Genomic DNA, 14,777 nt, shown 5'->3' with positions numbered 1-14,777 from the left:
TATATACCGTAGACCCACAGCGAGCCTCCTATATACACGGTAGACCCACAGCGAGCCTCCTATATACGGTACACATACAGCGAGCCTCCTATATACACGGTAGACCCACAGCGAGCCTCCTATATACCGTAGACCCACAGCGAGCCTCCTATATACCGTAGACCCACAGCGAGCCTCCTATATACACGGTAGACCCACAGCGAGCCTCCTATATACCGTAGACCCACAGCGAGCCTCCTATATACGGTACACATACAGCGAGCCTCCTATATACACGGTAGACCCACAGCGAGCCTCCTATATACGGTAGACCCACAGCGGGCCTCCTATATACGGTAGACCCACAGCGGGCCTCCTATATACGGTACACATACAGCGAGCCTCCTATCTACGGTAGACCCACAGCGGGCCTCCTATATACGGTAGACCCACAGCGGGCCTCCTATATACGGTAGACCCACAGCGAGCCTCCTATATACGGTAGACCCACAGCGGGCCTCCTATATACGGTAGACCCACAGCGGGCCTCCTATATACGGTAGACCCACAGCGGGCCTCCTATATACGGTAGACCCGCAGCGGGCCTCCTATATACGGTAGACCCGCAGCGAGCCTCCTATATACGGTACACATACAGCGAGCGTCCTATATACGGTAGACCCACAGCGGGCATCATATGTTGAATGCTGCTTGCTATACAAAGTTGACCATTCAGTAAAAATCTATAGAGAATTTAACTTTGTACAAAAAGTAGGCTACCTAACAGACAGTAGGCAGGCTAACAGAAAGCTAACCGAAAGTTAGCTGAAACACAGACCTACGTTAAAGCACCGAGAGGAGACAACAAGCTAAACTCATTCTCCTCATACCTGCAGGAGCTGGAGGCAGTGTCGTCGTGGTTATTATTACTCTCTGTTCCGGTCAGTCCCGTCTCCTCTTCAGCTACGGGAACAGACGCCTCCGGTACCGCCGGCTGGAGGAGCGATGAGCCGTCCGCGGGGCGCTCTGTGTCTGTTACCGGCCGAGAGTGAGAGACAGACAACCGGGTGACCCACTCCGGTTGGCTGAAGGACCGCGGACAAGAGGAATGTCCAGCTGCCGCGGCTGCAAACGCTGTTACCGGGAGATTATCAGTGGGACTCCCAACATAATTATCCGTAAACGTTCTGTTATTGGCGTTGCATGAACTATTACCACTACAACTACCGTTACCGCTAGTTCCAACTGCTACTATGCAGTTATTTCCTGTACCGGTGCCGTTAACGGTTCCGTTACTGGTAGAACAGACACTAACAGAGGGGCTCTGGTACTCTCCGGGGCTGGCCCCTGCTCCTCTCCCGGTAAAGAAGTCTCCTGGCGGGGGGTTGTGGGGCGGGGGAACCGCCGGGTGACCGAACCACCTCCATCGGCTCCGGAGGATCTGCTTCACATCGAAGTCTTTCCGCAGGGAAGAGGAGCTGGAGCCGCTGGTTGACATTCAGGCTCTGGAGACCGGGAGAAATGTCCCGGAGCTCGTACCTAGTTACCGTCGCTTACTGTACTACAGCTCTCTATGAAACCCCACGGTTACAACTGAGGAAGAGAGGCTTGAGGAGGAGAAGGAGAAGAGGGAGAGAGAGAACGGAGGAAGAAGAGAGAGAGAGAGAGAGAGACGGCACTCCGTTCTGTTTCCAAAATAACACGGTGTAGGAGTTGTATTTTCTCCTCTCCCTCCTATGCTGGTGCTCACCGACAACACGCACACACCCTCTCTCTCTCTCTCCACGTTGCAACGGCACAACGGAGCTCGTAATTGGACCACTATCTCTGTGTGTATAAAATGACCACCCCCACATAAACACACAGTCCTTCATCCATACGAAAGGGAATTTATTGTGTCAAACGCTTTATGCACAAACCAGGCAACATTTACACACATGGGAAATATAATATCCTGGTGGTATATGACACTAAGGTGTGTGTGTGTGTGTGTGTGTGTGTGTGTGTTAGGCATTATTCTCTCATCTAATGAATTAGAGAGCAATGAGGAGATGGACACTGTCTCTCTCATCTAATGAATTAGAGAGCAATGAGGAGATGGACACAGTCTCTCTCATCAAATGAATTAGAGAGCAATGAGGAGCTGGACACTGTCTCTCTCATCTAATGAACTGGACCCTACAGAGGGACCCTACAGAGGGACCAAAGGAACCCTAAAGTGTCTCCTTAGAACCAACTGAGAAGAACTCTGTCTGTTCCTCATCTCATCTCCTCTCTTCCCTGTCACCTCTCCTCTCTCCATCTCCATCTGCATTGCAGCATTCCCAGAGATTGTTAATGGCTGAGTGGATCCCCGAGGACCAATCATCTTGGCCATGTTCTGTTACAATCTCCACCCGGCACAGCCAGAAGAGGACTGGCCCACCCCTCATAGCCTGGTTCCTCTCTAGGTTTCTAATCTCCACCCGGCACAGCCAGAAGAGGACTGGCCCACCCCTCATAGCCTGGTTCCTCTCTAGGTTACTTCATTGGTTTTGGCCTTTCTAGGGAGTTTTTCCTAGCCACTGTGCTTCTACACCTGCATTGCTTGCTGTTTGGGGTTTTAGGCTGGGTTTCTGTACAGCACTTTGAGATATCAGCTGATGTAAGAAGGGCTTTATCAATACATTTGATTGATTGATTACATCCCTTCTCTTCCCATTTCTTCCCCGAGGACCCATCCCATTTCTTCCCTGAGGACCCATCCCATTTCTTCCCCGAGGACCCATCCCATTTCTTCCCAGCTCTCCGGGCTCCGCACCGCAGGGCAACAACCATCCAGTCACCTTCCTGACTAACCCAATGGACACACCCTACATACAGACCTCTGCTACAGTAGGATATAGACACACCCCCTACATACAACAGACCTCTGCTACAGTAGGATATAGACACAACTAGCAGAATGTAGTCTACATACAGACTACTACAGTAGGATATAGACACACCTAGCAGAATGTAGTCTACATACAGACCTCTACTACAGTAGGATATAGACACACCTAGCAGAATGTAGTCTACATACAGACCTCTCTACTACAGTAGGATATAGACACACCTAGCAGAATGTAGTCTACATACAGACCTCTGCTACAGTAGGATATAGACACACCTAGCAGAATGTAGTCTACATACAGACCTCTCTACTACAGTAGGATATAGACACACCTAGCAGAATGTAGTCTACATACAGACCTCTGCTACAGTAAGATATAGACACACCTAGCAGAATGTAGTCTACATACAGACCTCTACTACAGTAGGATATAGACACACCTAGCAGAATGTAGTCTACGTACAGACCTCTACTACAGTAGGATATAGACACACCTAGCAGAATGTAGTCTATATACAGACCTCTCTACTACAGTAGGATATAGACACACCTAGCAGAATGTAGTCTACATACAGACCTCTACTACAGTAGGATATAGACACACCTAGCAGAATGTAGTCTACATACAGACCTCTACTACAGTAGGATATAGACACACCTAGCAGAATGTAGTCTACATACAGACCTCTACTACAGTAGGATATAGACACACCTAGCAGAATGTAGTCTACATACAGACGTCTACTACAGTAGGATATAGACACACCTAGCAGAATGTAGTCTACATACAGACCTCTACTACAGTAGGATATAGACACACCTAGCAGAATGTAGTCTACATACAGACCTCTACTACAGTAGGATATAGACACACCTAGCAGAATGTAGTCTACATACAGACCTCTACTACAGTAGGATATAGACACACCTAGCAGAATGTAGTCTACATACAGACCTCTACTACAGTAGGATATAGACACACCTAGCAGAATGTAGTCTACATACAGACCTCTCTACTACAGTAGGATATAGACACACCTAGCAGAATGTAGTCTATATACAGACCTCTCTACTACAGTAGGATATAGACACACCTAGCAGAATGTAGTCTACATACAGACCTCTACTACAGTAGGATATAGACACACTGTCTAATGCAGTCTATATACAGACCTCTACTACAGTAGGATATAGACACACCTAGCAGAATGTAGTCTACATACAGACCTCTACTACAGTAGGATATAGACACACTGTCTAATGCAGTCTATATACAGACCTCTACTACAGTAGGATATAGACACACCTAGCAGAATGTAGTCTATATACAGACCTCTCTACTACAGTAGCATATAGACACACCTAGCAGAATGTAGTCTACATACAGACCTCTACTACAGTAGGATATAGACACACTGTCTAATGCAGTCTATATACAGACCTCTACTACAGTAGGATATAGACACACCTAGCAGAATGTAGTCTACATACAGACCTCTACTACAGTAGGATATAGACACACTGTCTAATGCAGTCTATATACAGACCTCTACTACAGTAGGATATAGACACACCTAGCAGAATGTAGTCTACATACAGACCTCTACTACAGTAGGATATAGACACACTGTCTAATGCAGTCTATATACAGACCTCTACTACAGTAGGATATAGACACACCTAGCAGAATGTAGTCTACATACAGACCTCTCTACTACAGTAGGATATAGACACACCTAGCAGAATGTAGTCTACATACAGACCTCTCTACTACAGTAGGATATAGACACACCTAGCAGAATGTAGTCTACATACAGACATCTCTACTACAGTAGGATATAGACACACCTAGCAGAATGTAGTCTACATACAGACCTCTACTACAGTAGGATATAGACACACCTAGCAGAATGTAGTCTACATACAGACCTCTCTACTACAGTAGGATATAGACACACCTAGCAGAATGTAGTCTACATACAGACCTCTACTACAGTAGGATATAGACACACCTAGCAGAATGTAGTCTACATACAGACCTCTACTACAGTAGGATATAGACACACCTAGCAGAATGTAGTCTACATACAGACCTCTCTACTACAGTAGGATATAGACACACCTAGCAGAATGTAGTCTACATACAGACCTCTCTACTACAGTAGGATATAGACACACCTAGCAGAATGTAGTCTACATACAGACCTCTCTACTACAGTAGGATATAGACACACCTAGCAGAATGTAGTCTACATACAGACATCTACTACAGTAGGATATAGACACACCTAGCAGAATGTAGTCTACATACAGACCTCTCTACTACAGTAGGATATAGACACACCTAGCAGAATGTAGTCTACATACAGACCTCTCTACTACAGTAGGATATAGACACAACTAGCAGAATGTAGTCTACATACAGACCTCTCTACTACAGTAGGATATAGACACACCTAGCAGAATGTAGTCTACATACAGACCTCTACTACAGTAGGATATAGACACACCTAGCAGAATGTAGTCTACATACAGACATCTCTACTACAGTAGGATATAGACACACCTAGCAGAATGTAGTCTACATACAGACCTCTCTACTACAGTAGGATATAGACACACCTAGCAGAATGTAGTCTACATACAGACCTCTCTACTACAGTAGGATATAGACACACCTAGCAGAATGTAGTCTACATACAGACCTCTCTACTACAGTAGGATATAGACACACCTAGCAGAATGTAGTCTACATACAGACCTCTCTACTACAGTAGGATATAGACACACCTAGCAGAATGTAGTCTACATACAGACCTCTACTACAGTAGGATATAGACACACCTAGCAGAATGTAGTCTACATACAGACCTCTACTACAGTAGGATATAGACACACCTAGCAGAATGTAGTCTACATACAGACCTCTACTACAGTAGGATATAGACACACCTAGCAGAATGTAGTCTACATACAGACCTCTCTACTACAGTAGGATATAGACACACCTAGCAGAATGTAGTCTACATACAGACCTCTACTACAGTAGGATATAGACACACCTAGCAGAATGTAGTCTACATACAGACCTCTACTACAGTAGGATATAGACACACCTAGCAGAATGTAGTCTACATACAGACCTCTCTACTACAGTAGGATATAGACACACCTAGCAGAATGTAGTCTACATACAGACCTCTACTACAGTGGGATATAGACACACTGTCTAATGCCGTCTACATACAGACCTCTACTACAGTAGGATATAGACACACCTAGCAGAATGTAGTCTACATACAGACCTCTCTACTACAGTAGGATATAGACACACTGTCTAATGCCGTCTACATACAGACCTCTACTACAGTAGGATATAGACACACCTAGCAGAATGTAGTCTACATACAGACCTCTCTACTACAGTAGGATATAGACACACTGTCTAATGCAGTCTACATACAGACCTCTACTACAGTAGGATATAGACACACCTAGCAGAATGTAGTCTACATACAGACCTCTCTACTACAGTAGGATATAGACACACTGTCTAATGCCGTCTACATACAGACCTCTACTACAGTAGGATATAGACACACCTAGCAGAATGTAGTCTACATACAGACCTCTCTACTACAGTAGGATATAGACACACTGTCTAATGCAGTCTACATACAGACCTCTACTACAGTAGGATATAGACACACCTAGCAGAATGTAGTCTACATACAGACCTCTCTACTACAGTAGGATATAGACACACTGTCTAATGCCGTCTACATACAGACCTCTACTACAGTAGGATATAGACACACCTAGCAGAATGTAGTCTACATACAGACCTCTCTACTACAGTAGGATATAGACACACTGTCTAATGCAGTCTACATACAGACCTCTACTACAGTAGGATATAGACACACCTAGCAGAATGTAGTCTACATACAGACCTCTCTACTACAGTAGGATATAGACACACTGTCTAATGCCGTCTACATACAGACCTCTACTACAGTAGGATATAGACACACTGTCTAATGCAGTCTCTAATAGAAATATATACATAGGATCAATGCAGCTCAGAGACAAAACAATAAGCTGGAGAGAACACACACACACTCTACAACCACACACACACACTCTACAACCACACACACACACTCTACAACCACACACATACACACTCTACAACCACACACACACACACTCTACAACATGCCTGGGCAACTCCAGTCCTCGGGGGCCTGATTGGTGTCATCGTTTTGCCCCAGATAACACACCTGACTCCAATAATCACCTCATCCTGATCTTCAGTTTGGATGCAATGTGATTAATCAGCTGTTTTTGCTGGTGAAAAGTGACAAACCAAATCAGGCCCTCGAGGACTGGAGTTGCCCACCCCTGATTTACAACCACACACTCTACAACCACACACACACTCTACAACCACACACTCTACAACCACACACACACACACACACACTCACTCTACAACCACACACTCTACAACCACACACACACACACACACACTCACTCTACAACCACACACTCCACAACCACACACACACACACACACACTCACTCTACAACCACACACTCTACAACCACACACACACACACACACACTCACTCTACAACCACACACTCTACAACCACACACACACTCTACAACCACACACTCTACAACCACAGAGAAGGAGAGTTTCTTAGAAGAGTTGGAACGAGACTCGGAGGAGAAATGAAACTCAAGAGTGATTGGTCACTCAGGGACCACATCCTTCAGAAAGATTGGTCGCTTGGCAGAGGCCCTCTACAGACAGACTGCATCCACAGACTGACGAACACACACACACCATCCATCTACAGACAGCTAACGTAGTTTGTCCCTGGGCCTGGGACTCACACCGTCCATCTACAGACTGATGATAACCTAACACACACACACACACACACCATCCATCTACAGACTGACGATAACCTAACACACACACACACCATCCATCCAGGGCCCGATGATAACCTAACACACACACCATCCATCCACAGACTGACGATAACCTAACACACACCATCCATCTACAAACTGACGATAACCTAACACACACACCATCCAGGGCCCGGTGATAACCTAACACACACACACACACCATCCATCCAGGGCCCGATGATAACCTAACACACACACCATCCATCCACAGACTGACGATAACCTAACACACACCATCCATCTACAAACTGACGATAACCTAACACACACACCATCCAGGGCCCGGTGATAACCTAACACACACACACACACACCATCCATCCAGGGCCCGATGATAACCTAACACACACACACAATCCATCCACAGACTGACATCCATCCAGGGCCCTACCCTTCCATACTTCTATTTCCTCCTCACATCCCTGCCATGACACTTCAGGAAGTGGAAGTGTGTGTGTGTGTGTGTGTGTGTGTGTGATCATAATCACTGGAGAGCAGAGCTGGAATTACAGTAGACGCATTTCCAGACGAGAATTCTGGGAAATTGGAATTCACTTTACCCTGCCTTCATGTACATATCTACCTCAAATACCTTATTATTATCTATCCTGATGTCTAGTCACTTTACCCTGCCTTCATGTACATATCTACCTCAAATACCTTATTATTATCTATCCTGATGTCTAGTCACTTTACCCTGCCTTCATGTACATATCTACCTCAAATACCTTATTATTATCTATCCTGATGTCTAGTCACTTTACCCTGCCTTCATGTGCATATGTACCTCAAATACCTCGTACCTCTGCACATTGATCTGGTACTTCCTGTATGTAGCTCCACATTGATCTGGTGCTTCCTGTATGTAGCTCCACATTGAACTGGTACTCCCTGTATATAGCTCCACATTGATCTGGTACTCCCTGTATATAGCTCCACATTGATCTGGTACTTCCTGTATATAGCTCCACATTGATCTGGTACTTCCTGTATATAGCTCCACATTGATCTGGTACTTCCTGTATATAGCTCCACATTGATCTGGTACTTCCTGTATATAGCTCCACATTGATCTGGTACTTCCTGTATATAGCTCCACATTGATCTGGTACTCCCTGTATATAGATCCACATTGATCTGGTCCTGGTACTCCCTGTATATAGCTCCACATTGATCTGGTACTCCCTGTATATAGCTCCACATTGATCTGGTACTCCCTGTATATAGCTCCACATTGATCTGGTACTTCCTGTATATAGCTCCACATTGATCTGGTACTTCCTGTATATAGCTCCACATTGATCTGATACTCCCTGTATATAGCTCCACATTGATCTGGTACTTCCTGTATATAGCTCCACATTGATCTGGTACTTCCTGTATATAGCTCCACATTGATCTGGTACTTCCTGTATATAGCTCCACATTGATCTGGTACTTCCTGTATATAGCTCCACATTGATCTGGTACTTCCTGTATATAGCTCCGTTATATTTTTCCTCGTTACCATCTTTAAACTCTGGCCTTGTTGGGAAAGGCTCATAAGCATTTCACTGTAAAATCTACACCAAAGTTACACACACACACACACACACCGTCTCTCTCTCTCCTGTGAGTTGTGTATCGGAGATATCCTGGGACCTGATCTATCTAGCCAATCAAATCGTTACTTCTCAACACGGCTGTTTCTCTCTTTCCAATGCCCCGGGGATTGTGTGTGTGTGTGTGTGTGTGTGTGTGTGTGTGTGTATGTGTGTATCCGTGCACGCAGTGTGTGTATGTTGGAAGCTAAGCATTCTTATCGTTCAATCTCATCGAACCAGCCAATAACACTCGACCTCTCTCTCTCGCAGAGACCCTTTTCAAACTGCACTCCTCAGACTCTCTCACACACACACACACACACACACACACTAAATGGTTGGAGAGAGAGAGAGAGAGGAGAGACACGTTTACAGCCAAATAAAGAGCAGTCTTTAATAATTTACTCAGCCCTGTGAAGAGAGGGAGGAGGGTGAGGAGAGGAGAGGGAGGAGGGAGGAGAGGGAGAGGGAGGAGGGTGAGGAGAGGAGAGGGAGAGGATGAGAGAGAGGGAGGAGAGAGAGGAGAGGATGAGAGAGAGGGAGGAGGGTGAGAGAGAGGAGGGTGAGAGAGAGGAGGGTGAGAGAGAGGAGGGTGAGAGAGAGGGGACCTTGCTCTCTAGCAGCTATATAGTCAGGCTTCCTACCTCATATCTACACAATAGAACACACATCAAGTGTTTTCAATGGACTGATGTGTGTGTGTGTGTGTACATCTGTGTGTGTGCATCTGTGTGTGTACATCTGTGTGTGTACATCTGCGTGTGTGTGTAACTTCCCATCTTCCTGATGGCTTCATATCCAGAGGGTCTATTTCAGTCCTATTGAACAAGCTGAGCTGCAGGACATGACTGGAATCACTACTATTACTGTAATATACCATACATCTAGCAGACAGACAGACAGACAGACTGGAGGGTAGAGAGGTAGGGGGAGGGGAGAGAAAGAGGCAGAGGAGAGAAAGAGAGAGAGAGAGACAGAGAGAGAGAGGCAGAGAGAGACAGAGAGACAGAGAGACAGAGATGAGTACAAACTAACCCAGAATAACAGTGTAGTTGATTCTGTTGATGTTTTAGGATCCGAGCTGCTGTAGAGACGGCTATATATATATATATATAACACATTATCATTAACACACACACCGCGCTGCACACACACAGCGCTGCACACACACACCGTCTCTCTCTCCTGCGAGTTGAATATCAGAATCTGATCTATCTAGCCAATCAAATCATTGCTTCTCAACACCAACACGGCTGTTTCTCTTTCCAATGCCCCGGGGATTGTGTGTGTGTGTGTGTGTGTGTGGGGGGTGTGTTGGAAGCTGTCTTCAACCTCAAACCTCTGTCACTCTTTCTCTGAGGGAATTCATACAGTAGAGCATTATACAGTATCATACTGTGTGTGTGTGTGTGTGTGTTGTGTGTGTTGTTGTGTGTGTTTACCCAAAACTGTAAAGACCACTTATACAGAAGCAAAGTCACAAATCGTCTAGTCTACCTGCTGTACCAGTAGTGTCCCGACCATCTTATCTAGTGACTAGTCTACCTGCTGTACCAGTAATGTCCCAACCATCTATCTAGTGACTAGTCTACCTGCTGTACCAGTAGTGTCCTGACCATCTATCTAGTGACTAGTCTACCTGCTGTACCAGTAGTGTCCTGACCATCTATCTAGTGACTAGTCTACCTGCTGTACCAGTAGTGTAGTGTCCTGACCATCTATCTAGTGACTAGTCTACCTGCTGTACCAGTAGAGTAGTGTCCTGACCATCTATCTAGTGACTAGTCTACCTGCTGTACCAGTAGTGTAGTGTCCTGACCATCTATCTAGTGACTAGTCTACCGGCTGTACCAGTAGTGTAGTGTCCTGACCATCTATCTAGTGACTAGTCTACCTGCTGTACCAGTAGAGTAGTGTCCTGACCATCTATCTAGTGACTAGTCTACCTGCTGTACCAGTAGTGTCCCGACCATCTTATCTAGTGACTAGTCTACCTGCTGTACCAGTAATGTCCCAACCATCTATCTAGTGACTAGTCTACCTGCTGTACCAGTAATGTCCCAACCATCTATCTAGTGACTAGTCTACCTGCTGTACCAGTAGTGTCCTGACCATCTATCTAGTGACTAGTCTACCTGCTGTACCAGTAGTGTCCCGACCATCTTATCTAGTGACTAGTCTACCTGCTGTACCAGTAGTGTCCTGACCATCTATCTAGTGACTAGTCTACCTGCTGTACCAGCAGTGTCCCGACCATCTATCTAGTGACTAGTCTACCTGCTGTACCAGTAGAGTAGTGTCCTGACCATCTATCTAGTGACTAGTCTACCTGCTGTACCAGTAGTGTCCTGACCATCTATCTAGTGACTAGTCTACCGGCTGTACCAGTAGTGTCCTGACCATCTATCTAGTGACTAGTCTACCTGCTGTACCAGTAGAGTAGTGTCCTGACCATCTATCTAGTGACTAGTCTACCTGCTGTACCAGTAGTGTCCTGACCATCTATCTAGTGACTAGTCTACCTGCTGTACCAGTAGTGTCCCGACCATCTTATCTAGTGACTAGTCTACCTGCTGTACCAGTAGTGTCCCGACCATCTTATCTAGTGACTAGTCTACCTGCTGTACCAGTAGTGTCCTGACCATCTTATCTAGTGACTAGTCTACCTGCTGTACCAGTAGTGTCCTGACCATCTTATCTAGTGACTAGTCTACCTGCTGTACCAGTAGAGTAGTGTCCTGACCATCTATCTATCTAGTGACTAGTCTACCTGCTGTACCAGTAGTGTCCCGACCATCTTATCTAGTGACTAGTCTACCTGCTGTACCAGTAGTGTCCCGACCATCTTATCTAGTGACTAGTCTACCTGCTGTACCAGTAGTGTCCCGACCATCTTATCTAGTGACTAGTCTACCTGCTGTACCAGTAGTGTCCCGACCATCTTATCTAGTGACTAGTCTACCTGCTGTACCAGTAGTGTCCCGACCATCTTATCTAGTGACTAGTCTACCTGCTGTACCAGTAGTGTCCCGACCATCTTATCTAGTGACTAGTCTACCTGCTGTACCAGTAGTGTCCTGACCATCTTATCTAGTGACTAGTCTACCTGCTGTACCAGTAGAGTAGTGTCCTGACCATCTATCTAGTGACTAGTCTACCTGCTGTACCAGTAGTGTCCTGACCATCTTATCTAGTGACTAGTCTACCTGCTGTACCAGTAGTGTCCCGACCATCTTATCTAGTGACTAGTCTACCTGCTGTACCAGTAGTGTCCCGACCATCTTATCTAGTGACTAGTCTACCTGCTGTACCAGTAGTGTCCTGACCATCTTATCTAGTGACTAGTCTACCTGCTGTACCAGTAGTGTCCTGACCATCTTATCTAGTGACTAGTCTACCTGCTGTACCAGTAGAGTAGTGTCCTGACCATCTATCTATCTAGTGACTAGTCTACCTGCTGTACCAGTAGTGTCCCGACCATCTTATCTAGTGACTAGTCTACCTGCTGTACCAGTAGTGTCCCGACCATCTTATCTAGTGACTAGTCTACCTGCTGTACCAATAGTGTCCCGACCATCTTATCTAGTGACTAGTCTACCTGCTGTACCAGTAGTGTCCCGACCATCTTATCTAGTGACTAGTCTACCTGCTGTACCAGTAGTGTCCCGACCATCTTATCTAGTGACTAGTCTACCTGCTGTACCAGTAGTGTCCTGACCATCTATCTAGTGACTAGTCTACCTGCTGTACCAGTAGTGTCCTGACCATCTATCTAGTGACTAGTCTACCTGCTGTACCAGTAGTGTCCTGACCATCTATCTAGTGACTAGTCTACCTGCTGTACCAGTAGTGTCCCGACCATCTATCTAGTGACTAGTCTACCTGCTGTACCAGTAGTGTCCCGACCATCTATCTAGTGACTAGTCTACCTGCTGTACCAGTAGTGTCCTGCCCATCTATCTAGTGACTAGTCTACCTGCTGTACCAGTAGTGTCCCGACCATCTATCTAGTGACTAGTCTACCTGCTGTACCAGTAGTGTCCTGACCATCTATCTAGTGACTAGCCTATCTTTACAACTGGGATTGATGGTGCTTTCAAGACAATTAGGAACTCGCAAAATACAAGGCCAATGACGTCAGTGATCTTAAGGTCGGGAAAGTCGAAGCTCGAAAAAAAGAGGCCCGAGTTACCGACTTGGAATTCCCGAGTTAGAATGACCATTCAAAAACGATTTTAATCAGTTGGTGCTCGTTTTTTTCAGAGTTCCCAGTTGTCTTGAACGCACTGAATTCGGGAAGTCGAATATTTCCCGGGTTCTGACCTCACAGTTGTTTTAAACGCAGCATGAGTTAATGCTCATCATCACATAGCAAAACATATTAACAACAAATAAACATTATGCCAGTTCGCATAGCAGAAGATATTCACATCATCATGAGTATACATGGCACAGCGAGGCGTTCAGTAGGATTTGGGCCAGGCAGACAAGCGACTCATTAAAATGTACTATAAATCAATCTGACTAATCAGTCTGCCAGAGACGCTGGAATTAGTAGCCTACTAAAGAGAAACGTTTGAGTGAGTTTGTGAATTCCCGAAAGTAAAAGCGCCACAGGAACATCACAGGAGACCCGAGGCCGGTTGGAACACCCAGCTTTCCTCTGATTTCACGCCGCTTTCGAAGCATCCCTAGCGGGCGAAGCATTTCCCCTTTATGGGTACTCCGGACTTGCTTATTTAAACTTGACTATCATCATCATTATCATCAAAACTACTGTAATTTGTGAGTTTATATGACAAGACGAGCAGCGCTGTGGTCTTTAGCGAAACAAAACAAGTAGTTTCTTACCGTGTATCGGCTCACTTCCACTGTGAGTGTTTTTTTTACTAGTGTAGAGAGTCAGAAGAACTTTATCGCATCTTCCTGTCTGTTTTGTTGTCTTTAGTTGACGGTGGTGCACGTGCATTTACAGAAGCACTTGACCAGCGGACGCTTGTGTCCCTTCACTCTACTTCCGTATGCAGACTGCACAGTCGACTTTCATAAGAAAATATAGATTAAATAAGCAAAGATATTAGAGTTTAAATAAGCAAAGATATTAGAGTTTAAATAAGCAAAGATATTAAGGGTCAAGTTTAAATAAGCAAAGATATTAAGGGTCAAGTTTAAATAAGCAAAGATATTAAGGGTCAAGTTTAAATAAGCAAAGATATTAAGGGTCAAGTTTAAATAAGCAAAGATATTAGAGTCAAGGTTAAATAAGCAAAGCTATTCGAGTCAAGTTTAAATAAGCAAAGATATTAGTGTCAAGTTTATTATTTCTTTCTCTGGTTTGATGGACAGACA

General features: G+C 45.2%; 1 protein-coding gene across 4 annotated transcripts in view; it reads right to left on the bottom strand.

Annotated features, from left to right (window-relative positions):
- Window positions 1-14,497, bottom strand: part of LOC118936827 (kelch-like protein 5) — a 45,438-nt gene extending 30,941 nt beyond the window's left edge. For 2 of the 4 annotated variants that reach the window (XM_036934220.1, XM_036934221.1), the window contains exon 1: window positions 870-1,558. In XM_036934220.1, coding sequence (XP_036790115.1) covers window positions 870-1,477 — 608 coding nt within the window. In that variant the 5' untranslated portion in view covers window positions 1,478-1,558. Of the gene's footprint in view, window positions 1-869; window positions 1,559-14,279 lie in introns of those variants that run through there. The other 2 variants (XM_036934222.1, XM_036934219.1) reach the window with 2 other exon arrangements.
- Window positions 14,498-14,777: the final 280 nt, after the last annotated feature.

The sequence above is a fragment of the Oncorhynchus mykiss genome, chromosome 10 (assembly GCF_013265735.2).
Source record: "Oncorhynchus mykiss isolate Arlee chromosome 10, USDA_OmykA_1.1, whole genome shotgun sequence".
In the NCBI taxonomy this organism is placed as follows: Eukaryota; Metazoa; Chordata; class Actinopteri; order Salmoniformes; family Salmonidae; genus Oncorhynchus; species Oncorhynchus mykiss.
Note: the sequence above shows the minus strand (reverse complement) of the source record. Positions and strands in the feature narration are given on the sequence as shown.